The 12075-nt window shown below is 36.6% G+C and overlaps 1 protein-coding gene across 1 annotated transcript in view; it reads left to right on the top strand.

Moving 5' to 3' along the window:
• Nucleotides 1-12075, top strand: part of LOC140153691 (WD repeat-containing protein 43-like) — a 46056-nt gene that overhangs the window by 14244 nt on the left and 19737 nt on the right. The window contains exons 5-10 of the mRNA XM_072176515.1: nucleotides 5221-5363; nucleotides 6276-6437; nucleotides 6701-6866; nucleotides 7480-7566; nucleotides 8238-8333; nucleotides 9005-9145. Of these exons, the coding sequence (XP_072032616.1) occupies nucleotides 5221-5363; nucleotides 6276-6437; nucleotides 6701-6866; nucleotides 7480-7566; nucleotides 8238-8333; nucleotides 9005-9145 (795 nt within the window). The remainder of the gene's footprint in view (nucleotides 1-5220; nucleotides 5364-6275; nucleotides 6438-6700; nucleotides 6867-7479; nucleotides 7567-8237; nucleotides 8334-9004; nucleotides 9146-12075) is intronic.

Below are 12075 nucleotides of genomic sequence, written 5' to 3'. Positions count from 1 at the left end.
TACCAACCTGTCCTCTGTCCTCCTGCCTATCTCTCCGCTATTCCTGTTTGTTCTTTTTTGGCTTCTCCCGGTATATCTTACCCATCTGCAAATGTAACTTGTTAGTAAACTATAGTATTATATTGATCCCATAATCCTTATCACCTTAAACATGCCTTAAACGTGTGCTGGGCTGAACACGGTCAATGAGGAACCACATCCTCCACCGCATAAAAAAAAAAAACCTGAAAACTTGATTAGCATAATCAATATGCAAATGAGCCTTGGTCTCAATGGGAAAATCTCATTATTTCCTAATTCGCAAGCTCAAATGGAAATAAACAAATTTCGTCTTGAGCCATCGCTACTTTACTTACCAACACATACAAACACACACTACTAGCCTTGGGGAGCACTGTACTTCAGCGCCGAGCACTTAAGCCTGTACCCCCTGTGTCAAAACTAAAGAACGGAAAAACCACGAAATTGAATTGTTGTCACCATAATAATTTTAATTCAACAACCACTAACACAATATCAGGATCATATTATGGAATGAATCAATGCAAAACCAATACCATATATGTGACTCCTCGCCACAACTGAGCCCGGATGTCGCCAGTGCCACTATTGAGATATGCTCCATCGAACTTAACAATAAACAATAGGAAAGAAAGGATTTATTGACTGTTTTATTGATTTTTTATTATTTAAATGTCAAGTACTATAGACATGATATACATCATTTTAAAGCTAATTTCAAGCAGAATATTTTGGTTGAATATCTCAAAAATGATGATTGGCGACATCCGGGCTCAGTTGTGGCGAGGAGTCACATATATCAAGTGATGTATATTACTTACTCTGCATTACATCATATTTGAATACAGCTCTTTGACCCTTAATTACTGCCACCTGCCTCTAAATACTGATCTTCTATCAACCATTTCTCAGAGCTACCTAAATATCCAGATTTGTTGATGGCCCATTTCACGGTTAGGCGCCACTTTTGGTGAAAAAAACTTGAAATTTTCAAAATGGATTAAATTTCATTTAATTGGGGTTTTCTTTTCCACATAAGACCAGATTTTCATAAAAATATCATTTCCCAGCTTAAATCTCTCTACTTCTTGAAGAAAATTATAATTTATTATCTCATGTTATGTAATTTTTAACAAATTTGATAAATATTGAGTAGTGAATATTTATACTTTTACTGTCCAATACATATATAATAGATATTTAAAATAAACAAGTATGTCATAGGCTCTCTTCTGACCAAATTTGGGCAAATTTTGTTGTGTAATGACAAATTTATGGCCACTTACATGTAATTTTTGTGGTAAAAAAGGGAAATTGACATGAAAAGGTTTACTCAAAATTTTTAATAATCAATGAATGACTCTGATATTTCACAGCTTTGATGGTCATAATATGGGTAGTGTTCACAAATAATATCAGCCACTTTGAAAGCACAGGTCAAATTCAAGATTCTTATGTTTGTGCAATTTTGGATGTGACAGATGTCAATGTGAACGGAAACCACACATTGTAAAGCAGAGTATGTTTCAGAAAATAATGATTCAAAGAGTTTTCACACACTCAGTAAATTAAATGGGATATATTGAAACATATTAACCTGTGTTAGTGTTCATTTTAAAACATTGTTTACAATTTATAGAGGTGGATGTGACATTTTTTTTTTTTTTTTTAATATTTCATTATTATAAACAGTTTGCTTGTCAAAATATAAGCTTTAAAGCACTTCTAACACATATATTTTGATAGATTCTATTGAATTGAGCAATGCTAAAATGTTTTTCCTGACCCTTTATATTTTTGCCAAGCAAAATGTTTATAATACTGAAATATTCCGTTCACAATTGAAAATGTCACATCCGCTTCTGTAAATTGTATACAAAACTGTCCCCTAAAAGACAACAACAAAGCCATGAAATAATCATATGTGACATGTATGAAATAATAAACCTATTTTAGAAAGTCAAATATCATGTTGTTTAAGTATTTTGGCCTAAAACTACTAATTTTGAGGATGTGACATGTGAACGGAAATTGAAGCTTTTGAATCTCCTGTCACAATTAAAGAAGGCATGCTGAATTAAAAACTTATTGTGCCTTTTGATCCCTACAAACCTGTAATGAAATAACTTCAAACTGGCATTCTAGTCCCATTCCTGTCTTAGTTCTTTGAAGAAACTATTTTGGATGTGACAGGTACCATGGATGTGACACATGTGAACGGAAACTTTGAAATGACATCTGCAAGCTAAGTTGATGAAGGAGTTTTCATTAAATGGTGTCATTAGATAGCTTATAGCAGGAGATTTTTAAAAATCAAGGAGAACAAATTCTGCCACTTATTTGTTAATAAATTATACTATTTGGAAAATTAATCGGATGTGACAAAATTGTGAACGGAATTTGTTGGCAAAAATTCAAAATATCGCTGTATCTACGTATTAAGAGCAACAAGTGTAATTTGTTCAACAAATAGTAACAAGACTCTGAACTTTACTAAAACACACTAGTTTGCCATTCATGTAAAGTATTAGTCGATCTATTCCACATTGAATAAGGTACATAGATGTGAACGGAAAATGTCACATCCGAATTCAGAAATTTAAATGGTTCTCATGCTAGTTTAACTGACAACTACTACTTTGTTCATGTATGGCTGTATAGTGCAACTTGTTCATTACATAAAAACAACAAAAGCAGCTGGTAGGCTCAACATAGTTAAAAGTGACAGCATTGGAAAATAAATGTCTCTTTTAGGTTGCTAGTAAAATGTGGTTTTTGACCACTTCTGACCCCTGTGCGCCCTGAAAGATAAAAGCAGAAAGGCCGATTAAGCTAGTGGAGGTAGGCTATACAGAGACAATGAAAAATCACCAACAGTCAATTCTGTAACCCCATTATTTTTTACACACCAGGCCAGATACGTTGAAAATCAAAAAGTGGCGCCTAACCGTGAAATGGGCCTGATACTAACAACTTAATTTTGAGGGTTTCCTTCACATATCTGTCCTTTGAGCTATCCGATTTCCATCTACCATGCCTCTTGAATACACAGGCGATCTTCCACTCCAAATGCTGCTGAAGCAGATACCCCCCCTTCCCTTAAACTGTGTAATCCAAACTTCTTCGAATCTACACCAATGTCCTCTAGTGCTTCTTTGAACAATTCCCTGCATCTTGTATAGCACAATGTAACAGATCCCAGGGTAAATTTCCCTTGTGACTTCTTGAGCACAATTGGCATAAATAAGAATTGATCTGAATACATATCTTCAATACCTGCACATTTCATATACCTCATGAGCATATCAACCGGGCAAGTGATCTTACCTGTCTTACCTACCACTACCCATGCTCCTTCACGAAGCTGATCTGTCTTGCTTTTCTCTAGAAATAAATTCACATGAGCAGCATAGAACTGAACATCACATATCTTTAAATTGGATAACTCGTCATATCTCAGAAACCCGGCGGAAGTGGTCAACATCATTGAGCAAATTCTTAGCTCTTTAAGGGGGTTCTACACCCATTTTTTGTGTGGGTTTTCTTTTTTTTTGCATTTTGTGAAGAAAAAAGAAAAAAAAATTGGACAAAGTGGTATGCAAAATGGCAAATCTTCTCATTCTATTGGTGGCATCGGTATCAATATAGCTTACATGCTTGACTACTACCTTTCAAAGCAAAATCTCTGCAGTTTTCAAGTGCGCATATGTACTAACTGGATTTTGCATGGCTAGAAGTTTATTACATGATGCAAGAATCAACTTAAATTCTCGCTGAAGAATTCTTTTGATTTTCCATTTAATAAAGTATCACACAACATTTTACAAGCATCTACATGTGCTTTGATTCTTGCAAATCTACTCAGCTGAATCTTTGCGAGAATTGATTATCAGATTCTCACCAAAATTGCTAGCCCCGTCTGTATTTTATGAAATGAGTTTTCTGATAGGTGTTTCACATTAATATTTACAAACATATTAAACTTTTAATATTTAAAAACAAAACTGTGTTAAGGCCAGAGTAAGGGGAGACACATTCGTCCACACCCAAATTTGAGATTTCTTGATATTTATCAACACTAAGATGTATTCTTTCACTTGAAACTGATAAAAATACAACTTCCTAATATTTACTTGTATTGTTGCTTGATTTATTTCACTCTTTTCAACTCTAAAAAGTCACATGGCTCAAGACAGCTTAGTAAATTGGCGGGAAATAATGAGTCGGCAATGCTTGCTGAATCTGAAATATTGTGATTATGCGTGACGCGCAACTCTGCGGCGTATGTCCAATGCAGTCAAGGCGCATTCGGTATATGTTGTTAACGCCAGCAAATGTGATGTAAACAAAACAAAAATTTGCAGTGAAAAAGCCACTTAGATTTTTTAATTATTTTGGATTTAGGCGCACTAAAAGCAGACATTATAGATTCATTGGTGCAAAAAGATGCATATTTAGACCATGCACCAGATACAGCTTTTACAAGCGTGAAAGTCTTGCCGTTTTAAAATATAAGGACGTTTTGTGCATAATTTTGACAATTTTTTTACTAAAACGTTGATTTCTCAGAGTTCATTTTTAACAATATTGTACGATTTTTGTGACAAGATAACTCGAAAAATATGCAAGCAAAACGTAAACCTTTTGCACTATCGTTTAGAGCACATCAAAGTCTAGGGAAGGTTTTCTCATTTTTTTTTTTTTTTTTTTTTAAACAAAAATATACACCATTATGTGCAATTTTTAGCTTAATAGAGTGACAAAATTGCTTTTTTCACATGTTTTTTGCAATATTTCGAAAAATAAGACTAATTTCAAAAAATAAAAAAACCTTCCCTAAGTTCATGTCTCTTCATGAAAAACTAACTAATTTTTTTTTACTCGAGCGGATTTTTTTTAAGTTGTCACAAAAAATTGGGGTAAAAAGTGCATTTTGTGATTTTTTCAAAATCTTGAGATTTTTGAACAAATCTGACATCACCATGGGATTCCTTGACTCATTTCCTTTCCAAAAATGTATAGTTTTATATACTTTGGACATACAATTCAAAAATAATGATGCTTGAAAAGGCCTGTGTTCTCTCCCATTACTCTGCCCTTACATGTAAGTTACACACCAAACAAAATGTATAATTGAGTGAAAGAAACCCCCACAATGAAGCAATTATAACTGTGTTTTCTGATTTTTGTTTTCCTCAGAAATTTGTAGGGCATGCAAGTCCAGTGTCCAGGTTAAAGGTAGCTTTTACAGACAGCTCAGTGCAGGATGGCGGTGGGATAGAATCTGTGGAGGGCTTATATTTCCTATCTAGTGCTGTCTCAGACAGGGTCCTCAACATGTGGTAAGTATTGTGTACAAGAAGTGCAGACATTTTGTGATTAGAAATTGACATTGCTTTCCACTGTAGGGCTATACCTGTGTATAGAGTTGTAGAGGAGCATATAAACAAAGAGCAAACAATGCTGACTTAGCACAGACTTATTGTGAATGTGATCTAACCAGATCCTTTTTGATTGAGAGCACCTGAATATCGGATATGTGCTTGCTTTTTGCATTGAATCTTGCAAATTAATACAGGAATATAATGGAATGCAAAAGTACAATTATACATGGCTTAGACTAAGAAAAAAGGAATAAATTTGTTTCCTGATTAGAAAACAATATAATAGAGGGTGTGCGTGAAATTATTGATTGGCTCCGAACAAAGGATTTGAACCGGTGTCCTTCACCGTAATCATGGCGCAGTGCAGTCCATTCAGTCGAATGTTGACATCAACTTATTTGATCATAGTGCATTTGTTATGTGTGTGAGACGAACTGTCGCGGTAGGTTGCAATAATGCTTTTGGTGAATATATTTGAGTAGTCCGCCATATTTACGGTATGATACGTCATATGCACAACCTCTATAGATGTGGAAAATCTGATGGAAGTTCACATCTTTTTTTCAATATATGACGGCAAAGCTATATGAAATGAAAATGGTTAGAATGAAAAGCTAGTCAGGAGTGTCAAGTTAATTTGACTTTACATTGAAAATCTGTCAATGATGACAACATGCACCACACTTATTCCTGTGCAAGAAAGAAAGCATTTTACCCACAACATGTCTGAGACAAATTCTTAGTGGTAAAATTAAGACTCTGCCAGCAGCTCCACACATAGAGCTTTTTCGGCAAACACTTTTTTGTATCCGTACACAGTTGTTCACAAAACAACTATGTACCAATTAATTTATATTTCGCTCTTTCCAGGCAAGTCAGGTCATCATCCAAAGACAAAACGGCGATGGCTTCGTTTTCTGTCTTAGAAGAACCATTACAGTACGATGTGTTTTGCACTACAGAGCAGACACTTTACCTAGCAGTAGTAACCAATGATGGACAAGTCCACATATTTGATCCTATTCTGAATGGGTTAGTATGAATTTTAAAAATTGTTTTTATGTGTAATGATTTTATTTGTGAACCTTCAAAGAAAAAAGTTTACCATTTCCAGATATATATTTGTTTAGGGGCGGATTCAAAACTCAACCGGCAGCTGAACCGCATTCCATTGTTTAGAACAATAGAAACTGGCGGAAACTGGACGGAGGCAGGCAACCGTTGGTTGAGTTTTGAAGCCATCCCTTATAATCGTCACACATTTTCCTTTCCCTATTATTTTCTTGGTATTGCAGGCGATCCAAGAAACCATTGAGTGCGAGGCATACAATACAAATCAGTACGGCTGGTGACAAGCAAAACACACCCAGGCCTATACCTATCTTAGCTGTACAGTTCATCAGTGACAGGGAAATCATCATTGCACATGGCACATTCCTCAAAATAGTCTTCGAAAAAATAGTAAGTTAGCGTGAGGTGGGGTTGGGGGAGGAGTAGATTGAAATCACATCATAAACACCTTTGTTCCTTTATGGCATTTTGAAAGTGTGACACCATTCTGAAATGGGTTCTCGTTGTTGACAACGCTTCAGGGCACCGCCGCGGGTCTCCTTCTGTCGCAAGAAGTCGCTTATAACTGGAGTAAAGTGCTTGAGTGGTTTCAATGAATAAATGGGTTTTGGATGGGATTTTTCATATTAGTTAGTTGATCAGTTGGGCATTGTAGGGTAAATATTTTTTCGTACTTGGATTTTTGCCAAGTGTCTTACACCCATTGTCATCAACATCTATCCTTTATAAGCGTACACAAAATTTGCTTTTTGTCAAGACTTCATTGAGGGATTAGACAGCTTTATTCCATAAGCTGGGATAATCCCTACCTTCATACTAGGCCGACTCGTGAGTAGGCTTACCTGAAGGTAACACTCTGATCTAATGAACATTTTCGAAATTCTCCCTTGTGGTAGGTTGAACCCTATAAATATACTAAGGTTTCTTTTACCGTCTTATTTTGTTGTGATCAAATGTGTGTAACTGTCGTTCATATAATATGAAAATTTTGTTGTGATTACAGGCATTCTTATCCAACGAGAAGTCAATCTGTCTGGTGAGGGAAGATCCAGCTAAGAGCCACCTGCAAGTGGACGTCTCAGCTGATAAGGTAAGGTCAAGAGGTCATGTCTGATGTGAAAGGTCACTACTCTTTCTACTTTATGCAGGGTTGGCGGTTAAAACCACCCTGGTTTTAACCACAGGGTTTATAAAGCGCCTAGTTTTGACCGCTAAAAAGTGGTCAAAACCATTTTGATGCTACAAAATAAAATAAAATAAAGGAAAATGTACCTCACAACATCATACAAGTGCAACAAGCAAACAAATTGATATCACTGAGTGTAGGCTGTAACATTACTTTTTGTTATTCCATAGTGGTTATGCTCCTCAACTTCGGTGTACATGCAGGCCGTTTGTACAGAGTGTCTTATCTCATAGTATAAGATCTCTGATTCACTTGTGAATGTATGGAGTACCACCGGTAACATTAAAATGATTGGAATCAAAACTGAGTCGGGAGTGTCGAGTAAATGTGTTTAAATTGAATTGAGAATCTGTCAATGATGACAACATGCACCACACTTATTCCTGTGCAAGAAAAAAAGCATTTTACCCACAACTATGTCTGAGACAAATTCTTAGTGATAACATTTTCTACAAGCACATGTGAAGTAACTGTTGTAGACTCTGGTCAGCTTACAAGTTACCAGGTGGAGCTTCTCCAGAAAAGTATTGAATAGACATTTTGATTTTCAATATTTCAAATCAATTTGTTTGCAGGTCAAGAAGCCACTCGCTACCGCTGATGCAGCAGTGCATGGACCTACCACACTAGCTCCAGCAAAAGGTGCCAAAAGAAAGCAAAGCAGAAAACAGGTATGATATAGAAGCATTTGAGATGGATGGAATCAGTCGGTGATGACAACATGCACCACACTTAGTCTCTGTATGGTAGACAACCAGCATTTTACCCACAGATTTTGTCTGAGACTGATTATTGTTCAGTGTAATGATGTTTACTTTAACTGATCTGCAATAAGTATTCATGAGCTAGCTTAACTTACCTATACCAGATTTGATTTAAAGTTTAAGGGTGCTTTATTAGGGATCCCCTTAACAATAGTTTTTATGACGCATCTTTTAATGGAGTGGTGTGATGATGTGAAAGCAATATTCTGTAATGTGAAATATACACAAAGGACTCCATTGTGTATATGGTGAAAAGCGAAGGAATCGGTTATTGTTAAGCAATGTAATGGGACACTGTTGAACTAGACAATCTCAGAAAGATGATGGAAATGGTTGTAATTAGAACTCATTGTGCTGTGTGTTTCCAACAGTGGTATGCCGTGTGTACACCTTGTTTTGTATTTGCAGTGGGGAACAGGAAACCAAAATGACAATTAGTTTAAAAAGTTGCTCTATGAATATAAAATGGTAAATAAACAAGAAATGATTAAAAGTTACAATGATTGAAGTATGCATCAAATCTTGTAGGAAATACCTTCATAGTACCTATAATCTCATTTTTACGTGTACATTTACAGCTCACAATGGAGGATCGGATCAATGCATTAAGCATAGCACAAGCCGTGCCCGAGACCGATTTGAAGAAGGTGCCAACATCAGGAACCCTTGTACAGCTGCTGACGCAAGGTTTACAAAGTCAAGACAAAGACATGCTAGAGGTAGGTCATTGCAGCTTTGACATTCACCCAGTAAAATAACAATCATCAATCAGTCCATTTGGTTTTCCAGCACATTTATGGTGTTGAACATAATGGATGGGGAAAGATAGCCTCAGTAGTTTGCTATTAGTGATATCTGCTGATGATGACAACATGCACCGCACTTACAAGGGTCGTGAAAGAAAACCAGTATTCACCCATACATTTGTCTGAAGCAAGTGGAATTATAACTAAGCAAGTGAAATTTATGGAGGCATAAATTTCTGAAATGTTTTCAACTGCAAGGGGGAAAACAAACCATACAATAGTTTCACAGATTTAAAGGTGGGTGACCTGATTAGTAGCCTCATCCCCTCTCCCCTACTTTATCCCATCAAGTTTTGAGATTTTGGTGTCTGAGGAAAGCTCATCATTATCAATATATCAAAATCAAATCAATTAACTCACAAGTTGGAGGAAACACAATGTTATGTTAAATCAATGTCAGGTAGAAAACACAACATGAAAAAATTGGACAACCTGCCTTTATTGTTACATTAAATTTTTTATAATATTATCATTTCCTGGCACGTTTGTCATGAATTTGTGTCAGGACAAATCACCTCTTGAAAATATAAATAAAGATCAATAGAATGATGGGTTCTGTAATACGCCATTCATTTTATTTACCAGATGTGTACCAAAAGCACAAATTGCTCTCAAAAATAATTGCCCCTTATGGTCAGATTCACAGTTTGAGTTATGGCATGATTCTGTGACCAGTTTAATCAAACTTTCTGCACAGCAAAAAAATGTTTTTGTGTCCCGAGGGGGTTGCCTGGGTACTTATTTTGTGGTTGGGCATACCATGCCAGGAATGTCACCTCTTTGGACAGATGTGTATGTAAGCCATGTCAGGATATAGATAGCTAGTACTTAGTGATATCTGCAAAATCTGCTGATGATGACAACATGCACCGCACTTACAAGGGTCGTGAAAGAAAACCAGTATTCACCCATACATTTGTCTGAAGCAAATAGATTTATAACTTCTGCTACAAAGCATGAAAAACTTCTAGAGCTAGGAAATGCCATGAAAGTCAATATGTCCACAGTAGGTGACGAAGACATTGTCTAAGAGCTGACCCATTTTAAAAGTCATTTCATAGAGGCATTTACTGAACTGTTTTGGCTACCTTCAACTGCAAGGGGAACCAACCTTAGATCGTAGATATGAGGTCCGACTTGTGTGAAACGTGACCTTTTGCAGTCGCAATTCCCGGAGATCTAAGTTCCCTGGTTAGACTACTCGCCTTGATTGATAAAATAAGATGCTTGTTATATTTCATCTTTTTCTGACACATTGTCATTCAGTTAAATTACCAGAAGTGGACCAAAACCGCAAATTGCCCCTTGTAGTCAGATTTACAACTTGAGTAATCAATGGCCTGATTCTATGATTTAATCAAATGTTAGAGACCTATTAATTGGTATGTGCCTGGAAGGAATTGCTTGGGGATTTATGGTTTAACATAACACACCAGGATTCTCACTACTAAATAGATGTCTGTGAGCGAATCCAGCCTGGGGATATATAGCTATTAGTGATATCTGCTGATGATGACAACATGCACCGCACTTATAAGGGTCATGAAAGAAAACCAGTATTCACCCATACATTTGTCTGAAGCAAGTGGAATTATAACTTTGCCATGTCAATCCTACAAAACATAAAACACTACTAGAGCTGGAAAATTGATCCCATCCAAATTGAGATTTTGGCATCTGAAGAAGGCTCATATTTTTCTCATAAGCTCGTTAGAATTTAGGCCCAAGATATATTTCCTTTAGATGGTATAAAACCTTGAGAGCATCTCCGAATCGGCAGGCTGACGGGCTGTCATTTTCTTCGAAGGGGAGGTCTCCAAGTATGTCAGATATGACCAGAGTCCATTTGTTTATGGTCCTCCTATTTCTGTTACCTTTTTTTTCTTCTCCTCGTCTTTCGTTCTCATCGATATTTCTTTGTTTATATCTCTCCATTGTCTCTCCTTTTCTTTCTTTCTTCTCTGCAATTTGTTACTTCATTCTACCAGCTTTCTTTTACTCAAGTTCAAATTTGTTATAGGACTTATACAGACTTACTTACTTGCCTGAGAAGGGCTACTTGGGGATTTGTGGTTGAACATAACACACCAGGATTCTCACCTCTATAGATAACTGTTTAGCTGGCCCAGCCTGGGTATAGATAGCTAGTAGTGATATCTGCTGATGATGACAACATGCACCGCACTTACAAGGATCGTGAAAGAAAACCAGTATTCACCCATACATTTGTCTGAAGCAAGTGGAATTGCATGTCAATCTTACAAAATATAAAACACTACTAGAGCTGGAAAATTGATCCCATCCAAATTGAGATTTTGGCATCTTTGAGGAAGGCTCATATTTGTCTCATAACCCCATTAGAATTTATGCCCGAGATATAGTTCCTTTAGATGGTATAAAGCCTTGATAGCGCCTCGGAAGCAGCGGGCTGACGGGCTGTCACTTTCCTGCGGTCAAAAGTATGTCGGACATTACTAGAGTCAATTTTTTTACAGTCCCCCTATCTCTCTTTTATCTCTTTTTCTCTCTCTCCCCTTTCGTTTTCCATCTTTCTTTCTTTGTTTATATATCTCTCTGTTTTCTTTCTTCCATCTAGGCAATTTATTTCCACACTTCGTTCTATCAGCTTTTGGTTACTCAAGTTCAAATTTGTTATAGGACTTGTGCAGACTTACATTAGCAGATAGGCGAGATCTGCTTGTTCTCTGTTGACAAGGGACAGTCTCCAGTGAACGGCTCTTTTCAGAGCTACCAGTAGGCAAGGGGTGGCCTACATGTCTCATTCTTAGATACGTTGTCCTGAAGAAGTCCGAGCTATTCCTGACGTAAGCTTGACAGGTCTA

This window comes from Amphiura filiformis, chromosome 5 (genome assembly GCF_039555335.1).
Source record: "Amphiura filiformis chromosome 5, Afil_fr2py, whole genome shotgun sequence".
In the NCBI taxonomy this organism is placed as follows: domain Eukaryota; kingdom Metazoa; phylum Echinodermata; class Ophiuroidea; order Amphilepidida; family Amphiuridae; genus Amphiura; species Amphiura filiformis.
Note: the sequence above shows the minus strand (reverse complement) of the source record. Positions and strands in the feature narration are given on the sequence as shown.